The sequence below is a fragment of the Hypanus sabinus genome, chromosome 5 (genome assembly GCF_030144855.1).
Source record: "Hypanus sabinus isolate sHypSab1 chromosome 5, sHypSab1.hap1, whole genome shotgun sequence".
In the NCBI taxonomy this organism is placed as follows: Eukaryota; Metazoa; Chordata; class Chondrichthyes; order Myliobatiformes; family Dasyatidae; genus Hypanus; species Hypanus sabinus.
The window spans coordinates 167,405,768-167,423,380 of record NC_082710.1 but is presented as its reverse complement, the minus strand read 5'-3'; the positions used below and the strand labels follow the sequence as shown (position 1 = coordinate 167,423,380).

Sequence of the window (17,613 nt, the reverse complement as noted above, 5' to 3'; positions counted from 1 at the left end):
CCATTTCTCTCTCTCTCTCTCCCCTCCAACTCTACTGCCCACTCTCCTCCTCCCTCAATCTCTCTCTCCTCCCTCACTCTTTCTCTCCTCCTATCTGTCTCTCTCTTTCCTCCCACACTCTCTCTCTCCACCCCACTCTCTCTTCCCCACCGCTCCCTCTTTCGGCTGCCCCTCTCACTGCAGCGTAAATCCCGGAGGTTTTATCCCACACGGCTGGCCATTAACCTGGCATTGGGCGTGTCGGGCAGCGCGATTGACGCGCATCGCCAGGGCTACATCGTGGTGGAGACCAACTACAGGATCTACGCCTACACTGGTAGGAGTCTGCCCATCCTGGGAACTGGTGGGGAGTTTGTCACTCGGAAGAATGTCCCCTCAGTTTAGCATTGTACTGCCCGTGGACACAGAGCTGCTTGGCATACTGGACTGTCCAATGTACAGCATAATTCTGTCGATATAGACACAGAGCTGCTTTGTGTACAGGATTGTACTGTCCGCAGACACAGCACTGTCCTGTGTATGGGATAACACGCTCCTTTGACACAGTACTCGTCTGTGTTTGAACATAGAACAGTACAGTACAGGCCCTTCAGTCCACGATGCTGTGCTGACCTTTTAACCAACTCCAAAACCAATCTAATATTTCCCTCCCACAGAGCACAACCGCACCCTCTGCCATTTTTCTTTAATCCATGTGCGAATCTAACAGTTTCTTAAATGTCTCTAATGTATCTGCCTCCACCCCCACACCAAGCTGTGCGTTCCAGGCCACTTATCTCTCTGTGTGTGAAAGAAAAAAAAGCCTACCTCTGATAACCCCACTATACTTTCCTCCAATCAGCGTAAAATCATGCCCTCTCCTCATTAGCTCTTTCCACCCTGGGGAAAGGATGCTGGCTGTCCACTCCATCAGTCCCTCTTCTCATCTACCAAGTAACCTCTCACCCTCCTTTGCTCCAAAGAGAAAAGTCCTAGCTCGCTCAACCTTTCCTCTTAAGATGGTCTCCAAACCAGGCAGCGTCCTGGTAAAAACTCCTCTGCACCCTCTCTCAAGCTTCTGCATCCTTCCTATGACGAGGGGACCAGAAGTGTGGTCTAACCAGGGTTTTAATGCATTATGTCACAACTCTACAACTCAGTCGTGACTAGGCACACCACACTCCTTCTTATTCACCCTATTAACTTCTGTGGCAGCGTTGAGGGATCTGCGGTCGTGGTCCCTCTAACTCCAGACTGATAAGAATCCTGCCGTTAACCCCGCACTCGGTTCAAATTTGACCTCCCACTTCACACTTTTTCAGGTTGAACTGCATCTGCCACTTCTCAGCCCAGTCCCGCACCCTGTCAATGTCCCGTTGTAACCACCTTCTGCACTGTCAACGGCAGCACCAATGTAACGCCATTTGCAAATCGATTAATTGAGTCCAGCGTGGACTGGCCCTTCCAGCCCTCTGGGCCACACTGCCCAGTAGCCCTCGATTTAACCCCAGCCTGATCACAGCACACTTTACAATGACCAACTAACCAGTATGTCTTTGGCCCCTGCAGACCGCGGCAAGGACAAAGAGGATGTCAGATTGAGCTCCGAACTCCGCCACACACCACACGTTCGGTGTAGACAGTTATACAGACTGTAAGGCAGTCCCCTGCTCTGTGCAGGACAGTACTGTGCTCTGCTCTGTGCAGTTCACGGATCAGTGCATCCTGCGTGTAGGGTTTTACAATCCACAGGCACAGCACTAGCCTGTGTACAAGGTGAGACTGCACAGAGACAGCTAGGTGCTGTGTGTAGGGTTTGTGGGACTGCACTGTACCCACACACGTGAAATCACATTCTCCAGGGTTACTGGTCCCGGGATACTAGTACGCAGTGACAGAAGCTGCTTCGTCCCATTGGTAGGGATGGGTGAGACAGAGCCTTTGGTCAGATACCCTGGGGGATCTGTACCGTACTGTCCTGTGTACAGGGTTATGCAGTCTATACCATACTGACCTGTGTACAGCATTATATAGTCTACACTGTCCCATGTACAGGATTATACAGTCTGTACCATTCTGTCCTGTGTGCTGGATTATATAGTCTACACTGTCCCATGTACAGGATTATACAGTCTGCACTGTACTGTCCTCTGTACAGGATTATGCAACCTACACTATACTGTCCCATGTACAGGATTCCACACTCTACACTATACTGTCCCATGTACAGGATTCCACACTCTACACTATACTGTCCCATGTACAGGATTCCACACTCTACACTATACTGTCCTGAGTACAGGATTATACTGTCTACACTGTACTGTCCTGTATACATGATTGTACAGTCTATTCCACTTTTCTGACCTGCATGCAGGTTTATGCAATCTACATCACTAAAGCTGTTCTCTACGAAGGCTGGTAGTCTCCTGTGTACTGGATTATACAATTCACATCACAGCTGTCTGTGCGTAGGGTTGTATTGTCCACATCAAGATATCATCTTATGCACAGATACCTCCATTCACCCTTGTGTGCGGGGTTACACCGTACCATCCCTGTTTACAGGCATGTATCACCGTTGTGGTCACCAGTTAGTCTGGTGCACAGGGCCTGGGAGTTCAGAGTTCAATTCCAGTATCCTCTGTGAGAAGGTTTGTACTTCCTTCTTGTGAGTGCATATGTTTCCTCCGGGTGCTCTGGTTTCCTCCCACAGTCCAAAGACATGCCGGTTAGTAGGTTAATTGGTCATCGTAAATGGTCCTGTAATTGTGCAAGGGCTAAATTGGCGGGTTGCTGGGCGATGTGACTCATTGGGTGGAAGGGCCTGTTGCACACTGTATATCTAAATAAATAAATGTTATACACCGTGAACTCCCCGTGGTTAACCCATGGGATTTAGCAGTGAGGCATTGACGTGTTGCGTGTTACACCGAGTCCGTGTGCTGCCCTCTGTTGCAGACTCTGAGCTCCAGTTGGCCCTCATTGCACTCTTCTCCGAGATGCTTTACCGATTCCCCAACCTGGTGGTGGCCCAGCTTACCCGAGAGAGCGTGCAGCAGTCCATCACCAACGGCATCACCGCTGAGCAGGTACGACGGCGGCAAGCTCGCAGCGTGTCAGGGAACGCGGGGAAAGGGCAGTGCGCCAGGCAGCCATGGGTTCCCTCCTCACGAGGGAGCTCCCCACAGCAACCACAAGGTAACTCCCACGTCTGAGCCCAAGGGAGCCTGGGGTGAGGGCAGAGCACGGTGGAGCTCTCTGGTCGGAGTGCCAGACGGTATGGGGTTTATCCTCCAGCCACTGCACTCCCCTCTCCACCCTCCTAGCATCTTGATCCTGACGTCCGCTGCTCTCTATATACACTCTCCCTGGAACAGTGGAGTGGGGCCAGTGGGTGAGGGGTCGAATCCGATGGGGAGGGGGACTTGGAATGATTGTAAATGGTGATAGTTGGCATGGTCTAGCCGGGCCAAAGGGTCTGTTTCCACACTTCCACTTGACCCAGCTGGTCTGTGTGCTGCCATTCCCATCCCCCTCCTTCATCTCATCTGTGAGTCTGTTCCTGCAGCCTCTCATCCCCCACTGTTAATGGCAGTGCCCACCATTCCCTGCCAGAGCCTTGTCCTCCGCCCTGCCCGACCTCCACACTCTGCCCTGCCCGAACCTCACTCTCTGCCCGAGCCTCACTCTCTGCTCTGTCCGAGTCTCACTCACTCTCTGCCCGAGCCACACTCTCTGCCCGAGCCTCACACTCTGCCCTGCCCGAGCCTCACTCTCTGCCCGAGCCTCACTCTCTGCCCGAGCCTCACTCTCTGCCCGAGCCTCACTCTCTGCCCTGCCCGACCTCCACACTCCGCCCTGCCCGAACCTCACTCTCTGCCCTACCCGAGCCTTCTCCGCCCTGCCCGACCTCCACACTCCGCCCTGCCCGAGCCTCACTCTCTGCCGTGCCCGAACCTCACTCTCTGCCCTTCCCGAGCCTCACTCTCCGCCCTGCCCGAGACTCTCTCTCCGCCCTGCCCGAGCCTCACTCTCCGCCCTGCCGGACCCTCACTCTCTGCCCTGCCGGACCCTCACTCTCTGCCCTGCCGGACCCTCACTCTCTGCCCTGCCGGACCCTCACTCTCTGCCCTGCCGGACCCTCACTCTCTGCCCTGCCGGACCCTCACTCTCCGCCCTGCCGGACCCTCACTCTCCGCCCTGCCGGACCCTCACTCTCCGCCCTGCCCGAGCCTCACTCTCCGCCCTGCCCGAGCCTCACTCTCCGCCCTGCCCGAGCCTCACTCTCCGCCCTGCCCGAGCCTCACTCTCGGCCCTGCCCGAGCCTCACTCTCGGCCCTGCCCGAGCCTCACTCTGCGCCCTGCCCGAGCCTCACTCTCGGCCCTGCCCGAGCCTCACTCTCGGCCCTGCCCGAGCCTCACTCTCGGCCCTGCCCGAGCCTCACTCTCGGCCCTGCCCGAGCCTCACTCTCGGCCCTGCCCGAGCCTCACTCTCGGCCCTGCCCGAGCCTCACTCTCCGCCCTGCCCGAGCCTCACTCTCCGCCCTGCCCGAGCCTCACTCTCGGCCCTGCCCGAGCCTCACTCTCCGCCCTGCCCGAGCCTCACTCTCCGCCCTGCCCGAGCCTCACTCTCCGCCCTGCCCGAGCCTCACTCTCCGCCCTGCCCGAGCCTCACTCTTCGCCCTGCCCGAGGCTCACTCTCCGCCCTGCCCGAGCCTCACTCTCCGCCCTGCCCGAGCCTCTCTCTCCGCCCTGCCCGAGCCTCACTCTCCGCCCTTTCCCATCCTCACTCTCTGCCGGACCCTCACTCTCTGCCCTGCCGGACCCTCACTCTCTGCCCTGCCGGACCCTCACTCTCTGCCCTGCCGGACCCTCACTCTCTGCCCTGCCGGACCCTCACTCTCCGCCCTGCCGGACCCTCACTCTCCGCCCTGCCGGACCCTCACTCTCCGCCCTGCCGGACCCTCACTCTCCGCCCTGCCGGACCCTCACTCTCCGCCCTGCCCGAGCCTCACTCTCCGCCCTGCCCGAGCCTCACTCTCCGCCCTGCCCGAGCCTCACTCTCGGCCCTGCCCGAGCCTCACTCTGCGCCCTGCCCGAGCCTCACTCTCGGCCCTGCCCGAGCCTCACTCTCGGCCCTGCCCGAGCCTCACTCTCGGCCCTGCCCGAGCCTCACTCTCGGCCCTGCCCGAGCCTCACTCTCGGCCCTGCCCGAGCCTCACTCTCGGCCCTGCCCGAGCCTCACTCTCGGCCCTGCCCGAGCCTCACTCTCGGCCCTGCCCGAGCCTCACTCTCGGCCCTGCCCGAGCCTCACTCTCGGCCCTGCCCGAGCCTCACTCTCGGCCCTGCCCGAGCCTCACTCTCCGCCCTGCCCGAGCCTCACTCTCGGCCCTGCCCGAGCCTCACTCTCCGCCCTGCCCGAGCCTCACTCTCCGCCCTGCCCGAGCCTCACTCTCCGCCCTGCCCGAGCCTCACTCTCCGCCCTGCCCGAGCCTCACTCTCCGCCCTGCCCGAGCCTCACTCTCCGCCCTGCCCGAGCCTCACTCTCCGCCCTGCCCGAGCCTCACTCTCCGCCCTGCCCGAGCCTCACTCTCCGCCCTGCCCGAGCCTCACTCTCCGCCCTGCCCGAGCCTCACTCTCCGCCCTGCCCGAGCCTCACTCTCCGCCCTGCCCGAGCCTCACTCTCCGCCCTGCCCGAGCCTCACTCTCCGCCCTGCCCGAGCCTCACTCTCCGCCCTGCCCGAGCCTCACTCTCCGCCCTGCCCGAGCCTCACTCTCCGCCCTGCCCGAGCCTCACTCTCCGCCCTGCCCGAGCCTCACTCTCCGCCCTGCCCGAGCCTCACTCTCCGCCCTGCCCGAGCCTCACTCTCCGCCCTGCCCGAGCCTCACTCTCCGCCCTGCCCGAGCCTCACTCTCCGCCCTGCCCGAGCCTCACTCTCCGCCCTGCCCGAGCCTCACTCTCCGCCCTGCCCGAGCCTCACTCTCCGCCCTGCCCGAGCCTCACTCTCCGCCCTCCCCGAGCCTCACTCTCCGCCCCGCCCGAGCCTCACTCTCTGCTCTGCCTCCCCTACAGATTATCCACTTCCTGCGGACGCGAGCCCACCCCATCATGCTGAAAGAGGTGAGTCAGGCGTCAGATGTTACGGGGAGAAGGTAGGATTTGGCCACAATCAAATGGTGATGCAAACTTGATGGCCCTGTGTCCAGGATTTCAGCTGATGAGGGGTTGTGTCAGTACGGAGTCTGGATGTTATTCTGTGACCCGGCCTCCAAAGGGGAAGTTTAGAATGGACTAGTAAAGAATAGAAGGGGACTTATTGAAATGTCCAGACCTCTTACAGAGACACTGGAGACTGCAGATCCTGGATTCCACAGCTACGCACCAGGTGCTGGAGGAGCTCGGTGATCCGGGCAGCATCTGTGTGGGTGGGGGGGGGGGGGTGGTGTCACATCGGGACCCTTCATCCAGACTTCACCCGGAGCTGGGCAGTGCCAGGACCAGGAGAAGACACTGTCTCAGAACGAGACATTCACAACATAGTTGTGACGATGTTCCTTCACCACGAGTTCCCGACTCCAGGAACGGCGGAGGCTCCCGTTACCGAGTTCAGAGACTGACAGGGATCGAGGAGTCGGGATGCAGGAACAGAACTGGGAAGTGGGGAGCAGCTAAAAGATGGGTGGGACAGCTTAGAAGAGGAGCCGATGGTCAAAAGGTTGTCTGTGTTATGGGCAATACATTTCATGGCTGTGAGCGAGAGAGTCAGTCCTTTGCCCTGGATATGGGTGATCTGGGATCTGACTGTGCACAAGTACCGAGCTACAGTGATAAACTTTGTTTTGAATGTTTACCATACCGATCAGCACATCGAGATTCCTTAATTCTCTGAAACTTCCACCACCTCCAACAGGATCCCACCACCAAACATATCTTTCACTCCCCTCCCCACCCCCCACTTTCTGCTTTCCGCATGAATCTCTCCGTATGTGACTCCCTTGTCTATTCATCCCTCCCCACGATCTCCCTCCTGGCGCTTTCCTTGAAAGTGGAACAAGTGCTACACCTCGTTCCTCACTGCCATTTAGGGCTCCAAACAGTCCTTCCAGGTGAGGTGATACTTCGCCTGTGAGTCTGTTGGGGTCATACACTATGTTCGGTGCTCCCAGTGTGACCTCCTGTCCATTGGTGAGACACCACGTAGATTGTGAGACCACTTAACCGAGCTTCTGCACCAGAACAAGCGGGATCTCCCAGTGACCACCCATTTTAATTCCACTTCCCATCCCCATTTCCATATCTCCTCCACTGTCGTGACAAGGCCACACTCAGGTTGGAAGAACACCACCTTGTGTTCCATCTGGTTACCCTCCAACCTGATGGCATGAATATTGATTTCTCCAGTTTCCGGTAATGCACCCCATTCCCCCTCCCCTCTCCACTTCCCATCCCCTTTTCCCTCTCTTGTCTCATCTCATCTCATCTCACCAATCAACTTCCCAGTTCTTTACTTCATCCCTCCCTCACCTATCATCTTGTGCTTCTCTCTCCCCTCCCTCCACCTTTCAAATCGACTCCTCAGCATTTTTTCAGTGGTCCTGCCAAAAGGTCGTAGTCCGAAATGTCGACTGTACTTCTTTCCATAGACGCTGCCTGGCCTGCTGAGTTCCTCCAGCACTTTGTGTGTGTTGCTTGGAGATAGTACAGCAGAAAATAGAACAATACAGAATAAAGTGTTACAGTTACAGAATAAAGTGCAGACGGTTTCAGAAAACAGTAGAAGTAGCACCAGTACTCTGGGAGATGGGTCGAATGAATGGCTCCCTGCTGCGTTGAAGTGGAGGTTGAATTGGGCATGTTCAGCCTCGATCAGACTCTGTCTGTGGTGCAAGACCACCACCTGGTGGTCAGGGACAGTACAGCAGGGGAAAGCGAGCTCACTCGAATTATTTAGTTGTTGGGATACAGCGTAGAATAGGTATTTCCTGCCCTTTGAGCCACCCAGCAGCCTCCGATTTAATTCCAACCTAATCGGGGCAATTTACAATGGCCAATTAACCTACCAATCTTTGGACTGTAGGAGCAAACTGTGGAGCAGGTGCAGGGAAACCCACACAGTCAAGGGAGAACATACAAACTCCTTACAGACAGCGGTGAGATTGTCACAGGCAGCTGATGAAATGAGGACTAGTTTTTTTCCTGCCACATCTCAGTAGATTGCAGAGATGAGCTAACGTAAACATTAGCTGTTCTGATCTTGTGGTTTTTTTGTTTACCTGCACTGCACTTTGTCGGTGGGATTTACCCCTTATCGGAGAGAAGGGTTAGGTTGATCCTCAAATTGTGGGCTGAAGGGCCTGTACCATGCTCTAATACTCTGTGTCCTTTTACTCTGCATGTTTGTGTTTTACTTCATTCTAATTCGATGCTCTGTGAGATGATTTGATCTGTATGAACAGTATACGAGATTTTCACTGTATCTTTGTACAAGTAAACCAATCCCGATACTAATAAATTATACATAACCTGCATGACAAAATAATCTTGACGAGTTCAGAGGATGCAGAAATATAGACAGAGGTGTTGTTAGGGGTTTTGAGGTCGATTCCAACACCCGCCAGAAGCTGTTGTTGAAACTTCGAGAAGAGGGTGTTGTTGGACGCGGGGATCCTAATGACAGATGCCAGTTCCTGAGACGTCTCCTCTTGTACACGTCCTCGGTGGTGGAGAGAGCTGATCCTGTGATAGAACCAGCTGATTCTCAACGGGTGGGCGTGGGGGGGGGGGGGTACTTAACTGGCCAGTTTGAATCAGTGGTAAAGAAGGCGAATATGATGTGCTGGCAATACACTCTTGGAGCCGTTTTGTCCCTTAAGTTAAGGAAAACATGCTGGCATCAGAGAGGCTCAGACCCAGAGCAGATTCAGAAAAATGACTCTGGGAATTAAAGGGTTAATGTATGAGGGCATTTGATGGCTCTGGGCCTGAACTCACTGGAACTTAAAAGAATGAAGGGGGAATTTCATTGAAACCCATGTTGAAAGGCTTTGATAGGGTGGACGTGGAGAGGATGTTTCCTGTGGTGGTGGGGGGGGGGGGCACTCCTCAGAATAGAGAGATGCCCCTTTAGGAAAGAGATGAGGGATTTCTTTAGCCAGAGAGTGGTGAATCTGTGGAATTCATTGTTCCAGGTGGCTGTCGAGGCCAAGTCATTGGGTGTATTTAAAGCTGGCATTGATAGGTTCTTGTTTAGTCAGGGTTTCAAAGGTTACGGGGAGAAGGCAGGAGAATGGGGTCGAGAGGGATAATAAATCAGGCATGATGGAGTGGCAGAGCAGACCTAACTCTGCTCCTATGTGTTAAGATCTTATGGAGTTCACCGCTCTGCGTTCCTGTGCATCGGAGTTCCTACACCAGACCATGATGCTGTTTGATCTCAGGAGACCAGACCATGATGCTGTTTGATCTCAGGAGACCAGACCATGATGCTGTTTGATCTCAGGAGACCAGACCATGATGCTGTTTGATCTCAGGAGACCAGACCATGATGCTGTTTGATCTCAGGAGACCAGACCATGATGCTGTTTGATCTCAGGAGACCAGACCATGATGCTGTTTGATCTCAGGAGACCAGACCATGATGCTGTTTGATCTCAGGAGACCAGACCATGATGCTGTTTGATCTCAGGAGACCAGACCATGATGCTGTTTGATCTCAGGAGGTTGTTCGGCCCCCGAGCCCAAAGGCAGCTCAGAGTGAGGTGCCATGCAGAGCGGGCATCCCATTGCTATCCTGAGGTTCTTGCCAATTGATTCAAAAACCGAATGGTTGAGGGCAAGTAGTTGTTGGTGTGGGACTGCTCTGAGAAAGTGGCCTGGCCAGAGGGACGTACTCGTGACAAGAGTCGAGTCGGCTACTCTCTGCGTTCTTGTCTGCCTGCACGTTGGAGTTGCTGTACAGGCCGGGTACAACAGGCACCGTGGTCAGTCTGGACAGGATGGGCAGAAGGGCCTGCTTGACATGGTAATTCTGGTGTGATGGAGGATACCACTCAGTGGAGCTATCCAGGACTGGTCGAGTCACCCTGGTTCGGGCCTGGCTGCTTGTCTCTGAACTTCCCTCCTCACCCATGGGCTGTTCACATCTCTCCCCAGAACCCAGTGCTTCCTCCGACGATCACTGACCAGATCCGACTGTGGGAGATGGAGAGAGACCGTCTGCGGTTCACAGAAGGTGAATTCCCCTGAATGCAGGCAGGGGAGGGAGGAGGGAGTGTGGTCAGGGAGGGAGGAAGGAGGGGGTCAGGGAGGGAGTGGGAAACAGGAGTGTGGTCAGGGAGGGAGGAGGGAGGGGGTCAGGGAGGGAGTGGGGAACAGGAGTGTGGTCAGGGAGGGAGGAGGAGTGTGGTCAGGGAGGGAGTGGGGAACAGGAGTGTGGTCAGGGAGGGAGGAGGAGTGTGGTCAGGGAGGGAGTGGGGAACAGGAGTGTGGTCAGGGAGGGAGGAGGGAGAGGGTCAGGGAGGGAGTGGGGAACAAGAGTGTGGTCAGGGAGGGAGCAGGGAGGGAGTGGGGAACAGGAGTGTGGTCAGGGAGGGAGGAGGGAGGGGGTCAGGGAGGGAGTGGGGAACAGGAGTGTGGTCAGGGAGGGAGTGGGGAACAGGAGTGTGGTCAGGGAGGAAGGAGGGAGGGGGTCAGGGAGGGAGTGGGGAACAGGAGTGTGGTCAGGGAGGGAGGAGGGAGGGGGTCAGGGAGGGAGTGGGGAACAGGAGTGTGGTCAGGGAGGGAGGAGGGAGGGGGTCAGGGAGGGAGTGGGGAACAGGAGTGTGGTCAGGGAGGGAGGAGGGAGGGGAACAGGAGTGTGGTCAGGGAGGGAGTGGGGAACAGGAGTGTGGTCAGGGAGGGAGGAGGGAGTGTGGTCAGGGAGGGAGTGGGGAACAGGAGTGTGGTCAGGGAGGGAGGAGGGAGGGGGTCAGGGAGGGAGTGGGGAACAGGAGTGTGGTCAGGGAGGGAGTGGGGAACAGGAGTGTGGTCAGGGAGGGAGGAGGGAGGGGAACAGGAGTGTGGTCAGGGAGGGAGTGGGGAACAGGAGTGTGGTCAGGGAGGGAGGAGGGAGGGGGTCAGGGAGGGAGTGGGGAACAGGAGTGTGGTCAGGGAGGGAGGAGGGAGTGTGGTCAGGGAGGGAGTGGGGAACAGGAGTGTGGTCAGGGAGGGAGGAGGGAGGGGGTCAGGGAGGGAGTGGGGAACAGGAGTGTGGTCAGGGAGGGAGGAGGGAGGGGGTCAGGGAGGGAGTGGGGAACAGGAGTGTGGTCAGGGAGGGAGTGGGGAACAGGAGTGTGGTCAGGGAGGGAGGAGGGAGGGGAACAGGAGTGTGGTCAGGGAGGGAGTGGGGAACAGGAGTGTGGTCAGGGAGGGAGGAGGGAGGGGGTCAGGGAGGGAGTGGGGAACAGGAGTGTGGTCAGGGAGGGAGGAGGGAGGGGAACAGGAGTGTGGTCAGGGAGGGAGTGGGGAACAGGAGTGTGGTCAGGGAGGGAGGGAGGGGGTCAGGGAGGGAGTGGGGAACAGGAGTGTGGTCAGGGAGGGAGTGGGGAACAGGAGTGTGGTCAGGGAGGGAGGAGGGAGGGGAACAGGAGTGTGGTCAGGGAGGGAGTGGGGAACAGGAGTGTGGTCAGGGAGGGAGGAGGGAGGGGAATAGGAGTGTGGTCAGGGAGGGAGGAGGGAGGGGGTCAGGGAGGGAGTGGGGAACAGGAGTGTGGTCAGGGAGGGAGGAGGGAGGGGGTCAGGGAGGGAGTGGGGAACAGGAGTGTGGTCAGGGAGTGAGGAGGGAGTGTGGTCAGGGAGGGAGTGGGGAACAGGAGTGTGGTCAGGGAGGGAGGAGGGAGGGGGTCAGGGAGGGAGTGGGGAACAGGAGTGTGGTCAGGGAGGGAGGAGGGAGGGGGTCAGGGAGGGAGTGGGGAACAGGAGTGTGGTCAGGGAGGGAGGAGGGAGGGGAACAGGAGTGTGGTCAGGGAGGGAGTGGGGAACAGGAATGTGGTCAGGGAGGGAGGAGGGAGGGGAACAGGAGTGTGGTCAGGGAGGGAGTGGGGAACAGGAGTGTGGTCAGGGAGGGAGGAGGGAGGGGGTCAGGGAGGGAGTGGGGAACAGGAGTGTGGTCAGGGAGGGAGGAGGGAGGGGAACAGGAGTGTGGTCAGGGAGGGAGGAGGGAGGGGAACAGGAGTGTGGTCAGGGAGGGAGGAGGGAGGGGGTCAGGGAGGGAGTGGGGAACAGGAGTGTGGTCAGGGAGGGAGGAGGGAGGGGGTCAGGGAGGGAGTGGGGAACAGGAGTGTGGTCAGGGAGGGAGGAGGGAGGGGGTCAGGGAGGGAGTGGGGAACAGGAGTGTGGTCAGGGAGGGAGGAGGGAGGGGAACAGGAGTGTGGTCAGGGAGGGAGGAGGGAAGGGGTCAGGGAGGGAGTGGGGAACAGGAGTGTGGTCAGGGAGGGAGTGGGGAACAGGAGTGTGGTCAGGGAGGGAGGAGGGAGGGGAACAGGAGTGTGGTCAGGGAGGGAGGAGGGAGGGGGTCAGGGAGGGAGTGGGGAACAGGAGTGTGGTCAGGGAGGGAGGAGGGAGGGGAACAGGAGTGTGGTCAGAGAGGGAGGAGGGAGGGGAACAGGAGTGTGGTCAGGGAGGGAGGAGGGAGGGGGTCAGGGAGGGAGTGGGGAACAGGAGTGTGGTCAGGGAGGGAGGAGGGAGGGGGTCAGGGAGGGAGTGGGGAACAGGAGTGTGGTCAGGGAGGGAGGAGGGAGTGTGGTCAGGGAGGGAGTGGGGAACAGGAGTGTGGTCAGGGAGGGAGGAGGGAGGGGGTCAGGGAGGGAGTGGGGAACAGGAGTGTGGTCAGGGAGGGGGTCAGGGAGGGAGTGGGGAACAGGAGTGTGGTCAGGGAGGGAGGAGGGAGGGGAACAGGAGTGTGGTCAGGGAGGGAGTGGGGAACAGGAATGTGGTCAGGGAGGGAGGAGGGAGGGGAACAGGAGTGTGGTCAGGGAGGGAGTGGGGAACAGGAGTGTGGTCAGGGAGGGAGGAGGGAGGGGGTCAGGGAGGGAGTGGGGAACAGGAGTGTGGTCAGGGAGGGAGGAGGGAGGGGAACAGGAGTGTGGTCAGGGAGGGAGGAGGGAGGGGAACAGGAGTGTGGTCAGGGAGGGAGGAGGGAGGGGGTCAGGGAGGGAGTGGGGAACAGGAGTGTGGTCAGGGAGGGAGGAGGGAGGGGGTCAGGGAGGGAGTGGGGAACAGGAGTGTGGTCAGGGAGGGAGGAGGGAGGGGGTCAGGGAGGGAGTGGGGAACAGGAGTGTGGTCAGGGAGGGAGGAGGGAGGGGAACAGGAGTGTGGTCAGGGAGGGAGGAGGGAGGGGGTCAGGGAGGGAGTGGGGAACAGGAGTGTGGTCAGGGAGGGAGGAGGGAGGGGAACAGGAGTGTGGTCAGGGAGGGAGGAGGGAGGGGGTCAGGGAGGGAGTGGGGAACAGGAGTGTGGTCAGGGAGGGAGGAGGGAGGGGAACAGGAGTGTGGTCAGGGAGGGAGGAGGGAGGGGAACAGGAGTGTGGTCAGGGAGGGAGGAGGGAGGGGGTCAGGGAGGGAGTGGGGAACAGGAGTGTGGTCAGGGAGGGAGGAGGGAGGGGGTCAGGGAGGGAGTGGGGAACAGGAGTGTGGTCAGGGAGGGAGGAGGGAGGGGAACAGGAGTGTGGTCAGGGAGGGAGGGGGTCAGGGAGGGAGTGGGGAACAGGAGTGTGGTCAGGGAAGGAGGAGGGAGGGGAACAGGAGTGTGGTCAGGGAGGGAGTGGGGAACAGGAGTGTGGTCAGGGAGGGAGGAGGGAGGGGGTCAGGGAGGGAGTGGGGAACAGGAGTGTGGTCAGGGAGGGAGGAGGGAGTGTGGTCAGGGAGGGAGTGGGGAACAGGAGTGTGGTCAGGGAGGGAGGAGGGAGGGGGTCAGGGAGGGAGTGGGGAACAGGAGTGTGGTCAGGGAGGGAGGAGGGAGGGGAACAGGAGTGTGGTCAGGGAGGGAGTGGGGAACAGGAGTGTGGTCAGGGAGGGAGGGAGGGGGTCAGGGAGGGAGTGGGGAACAGGAGTGTGGTCAGGGAGGGAGGAGGGAGGGGAACAGGAGTGTGGTCAGGGAGGGAGGAGGGAGGGAGTGGGGAACAGGAGTGTGGTCAGGGAGGGAGTGGGGAACAGGAGTGTGGTCAGGGAGGGAGGAGGGAGGGGAACAGGAGTGTGGTCAGGGAGGGAGTGGGGAACAGGAGTGTGGTCAGGGAGGGAGGAGGGAGGGGGTCAGGGAGGGAGTGGGGAACAGGAGTGTGGTCAGGGAGGGAGGAGGGAGTGTGGTCAGGGAGGGAGTGGGGAACAGGAGTGTGGTCAGGGAGGGAGGAGGGAGGGGGTCAGGGAGGGAGTGGGGAACAGGAGTGTGGTCAGGGAGGGAGGAGGGAGGGGGTCAGGGAGGGAGTGGGGAACAGGAGTGTGGTCAGGGAGGGAGTGGGGAACAGGAGTGTGGTCAGGGAGGGAGGAGGGAGGGGAACAGGAGTGTGGTCAGGGAGGGAGTGGGGAACAGGAGTGTGGTCAGGGAGGGAGGAGGGAGGGGGTCAGGGAGGGAGTGGGGAACAGGAGTGTGGTCAGGGAGGGAGGAGGGAGGGGAACAGGAGTGTGGTCAGGGAGGGAGTGGGGAACAGGAGTGTGGTCAGGGAGGGAGGAGGGAGGGGGTCAGGGAGGGAGTGGGGAACAGGAGTGTGGTCAGGGAGGGAGGAGGGAGGGGAACAGGAGTGTGGTCAGGGAGGGAGTGGGGAACAGGAGTGTGGTCAGGGAGGGAGGAGGGAGGGGAACAGGAGTGTGGTCAGGGAGGGAGTGGGGAACAGGAGTGTGGTCAGGGAGGGAGGAGGGAGGAGAACAGGAGTGTGGTCAGGGAGGGAGTGGGGAGGGGAACAGGATTGTGGTCAGGGAGGGAGTGGGGAGGGGAACAGGAGTGTGGTCAGGGAGGGAGGAGGGAGGGGAACAGGAGTGTGGTCAGGGAGGGAGGAGGGAGGGGAACAGGAGTGTGGTCAGGGAGGGAGGAGGGAGGGGAACAGGAGTGTGGTCAGGGAGGGAGTGGGGAACAGGAGTGTGGTCAGGGAGGGAGGAGGGAGGGGAACAGGAGTGTGGTCAGGGAGGGAGGAGGGAGGGGAACAGGAGTGTGGTCAGGGAGGGAGGAGGGAGGGGAACAGGATTGTGGTCAGGGAGGGAGGAAGGAGTGGGGGGAGGAGGGGGAACAGGAGTGTGGTCAGGGAGGGAGGAGGGAGGGGAACAGGAGTGTGGTCAGGGAGGGAGTGGGGAGGGGAACAGGATTGTGGTCAGGGGGGAGGAGGGAGTGGGGGAGGGAAACAGGAGTGTGGTCAGGGAGGGAGGAGGGAGTGGGGGGAGGAAGGGGAACAGGAGTGTGGTCAGGGAGGGAGGAGGGAGTGGGGGAGGGAAACAAGAGTGTGGTCAGGGAGGGAGGAGGGAGTGGGGGAGGGAAACAGGAGTGTGGTCAGAGAGGGAGGAGGGAGTGGGGGAGGGAAACAGGAGTGTGGTCAGAGAGGGAGGAGGGAGTGGGGGAGGGAAACAGGAGTGTGGTCAGGGAGGGAGGAGGGAGTGGGGGAGGGAAACAGTGTGGTCAGAGAGGGAGGAGGGAGTGGGGGAGGGAAACAGGAGTGTGGTCAGGGAGGGAGGAGGGAGTGGGGGGAGGAGGGAGAACAGGAGTGTGGTCAGGGAGGGAGGAGGGAGGGGAACAGGAGTGTGGTCAGGGAGGGAGGAGGGAGTGGGGGGAGGAGGGAGAACAGGAATGTGGTCAGGGAGGGAGGGTTGCAAAGGAGGGATATGGGATACCTGTCATCATTAGTGTGGGTGTTGAGTACAAAGTCCTGCCGCAGCTGTATAAAACTTTATTTGGGCCTCACTGGGGTGGCATCGTGTGCCGTTCTGGCCACCCCAGTACAGGAGGAGGGAGGGGCTTTGGACAGACTGCAGGAGGTTCACCAGGTTGCTGTCTGCATTGGAGAGGAGAGGCTGCAGAAACCGGTTGCTTTTCCTCCAGTGTCCGGAGCTGAGGGCAGATGTGACACAAGTTTATGGTGGAAGTTAGTGTTCTTACGCGGGGAGGTAGGAGAAGCCAGGTTTAGTGAGAGGGGGCCAAGTGCAGAGGCAATGCATGGGGCAGGGTTTTTTACACACAGAGTGGGGGCTGCCCGGAGTGGATTGGGGAAGCAGATGTGCTTGCGGTGTTAACCATGGGACCATGTGCCGGATCAGGCGGTGAGTGTTCTGGGGTGTGAACGCAGGGCGTAGTGCTGGAGGATGCAGAGGAGAGCGAGCACTGGTCACAGCTGTCCCCGTTTCATCCCAGCCCTCTCTCCTCTCCCCCCAGGTGTGCTGTACAACCAGTTCCTCTCCCAGGTGGACTTCGAGCTGCTCCGGAACTACTCCCGGGACCTGGGCGTGCTGGTGTGGGAGAACCCCAGCAAGCGGCTGATGGTGGTGACGCCCGAGGGCCACCCCAACGTGAAGCGCTTCTGGAAGAGGCAGAAGCACAACTGAGGGGTGACCTCCCCACTCCCCCCAGTGTGGGCGCTTGGCTTGATTGGGGGCCAGAGGCTGCAGTTACCAACAACCCCCCAATCAAGGTCCACCCAGAACGGATGACCGAGCAACCGGAATCCCCAGGACAGGTGAGAGAACCGCACCACGGGACCCTCAGGAGACAGAAAGGACTGACCCCACCCCCAGCAACCACTGCGCTGTTTCTGTGTCTGTTTTGCATTTTCCTAATAAAACATTAAAGAGGAGAGGTCTGTAACTCAAGGCATTTCATCTCTGCAGAGGGACTGGTAGCTGGTATATCATTGTCATGCAGTGAAAAGGTTTTGTTTTCCAAACATTGGAATGTCGTGGTAATAAACGGAATGCAGAATACAATTTCACAGTGAGTGTGGGTAGACAGATAAACTACAAGGATCAGCTTTCAGTGTACGCGAGGCCTGCCGAATAACAACGTGACAGAAGCTCTCCGTGAGCCCGTGGTGAGAGCTCACGTCCATTTCCTGTCAAAGAACGTATAAATTGCACAACCTTGAGATTTGTTTGCCACGAAGAAACCCTAAAGGACTCAAATTTTTAAAAAATAAAAGACCAATGCTTGATGCGCAAGAGAAAGAAAACTTGTGCAGACAACGGCTTTTTTCCTCGGCTTTTGTGACAGCTGCCTCAGAAGTATTTAGTTATCACGTGTACACCCGAAACATTCGGGGAAGTGTGCTGCTTGTCTGAGCACAAACTAAGGATGTGCTGGGGGCAGCCCACAAGTGTCATCACGCACTCTGGCTCCAACACGGCATCCCCACGGTATTCGGCAGGTCAACAGCCCTGTTCCCTCCCTCCCCCTCCCCTTCTCCCTCTCACTCACTCTCTCACACACACACACACACACTCTCCCTCTCCTTCCCTCCCTCCCTCCAACCCCAGGGCAGGCTGTCTTCATTTGACTGTCAAACATTGGGCCTGTCTTCCCCAGCGGGCTCGAAGACCCAGGGTTTTGGCCGTTCAGCCTCGACTTCAAGACTGGAAAGGTTGCTGAAGGAGGCAGGAGTATGAAGCTGAGAGGGAATGATGGAA

At 58.8% G+C, this 17,613-nt stretch overlaps 1 protein-coding gene across 2 annotated transcripts in view; it reads left to right on the top strand.

Annotated features, from left to right (window-relative positions):
* gtf2h4 (general transcription factor IIH, polypeptide 4) overlaps positions 1–16,798 on the top strand; it is a 130,889-nt gene extending 114,091 nt beyond the window's left edge. For both annotated transcript variants that reach the window (XM_059970843.1, XM_059970842.1), the window contains 5 exons: positions 184–316; positions 2,941–3,071; positions 6,056–6,103; positions 10,136–10,214; positions 16,370–16,798. In XM_059970843.1, the coding sequence (XP_059826826.1) occupies positions 184–316; positions 2,941–3,071; positions 6,056–6,103; positions 10,136–10,214; positions 16,370–16,539 (561 nt within the window). In that variant the 3' untranslated portion in view covers positions 16,540–16,798. The remainder of the gene's footprint in view (positions 1–183; positions 317–2,940; positions 3,072–6,055; positions 6,104–10,135; positions 10,215–16,369) is intronic.
* The last annotated feature ends 815 nt before the right edge of the window (positions 16,799–17,613 follow it).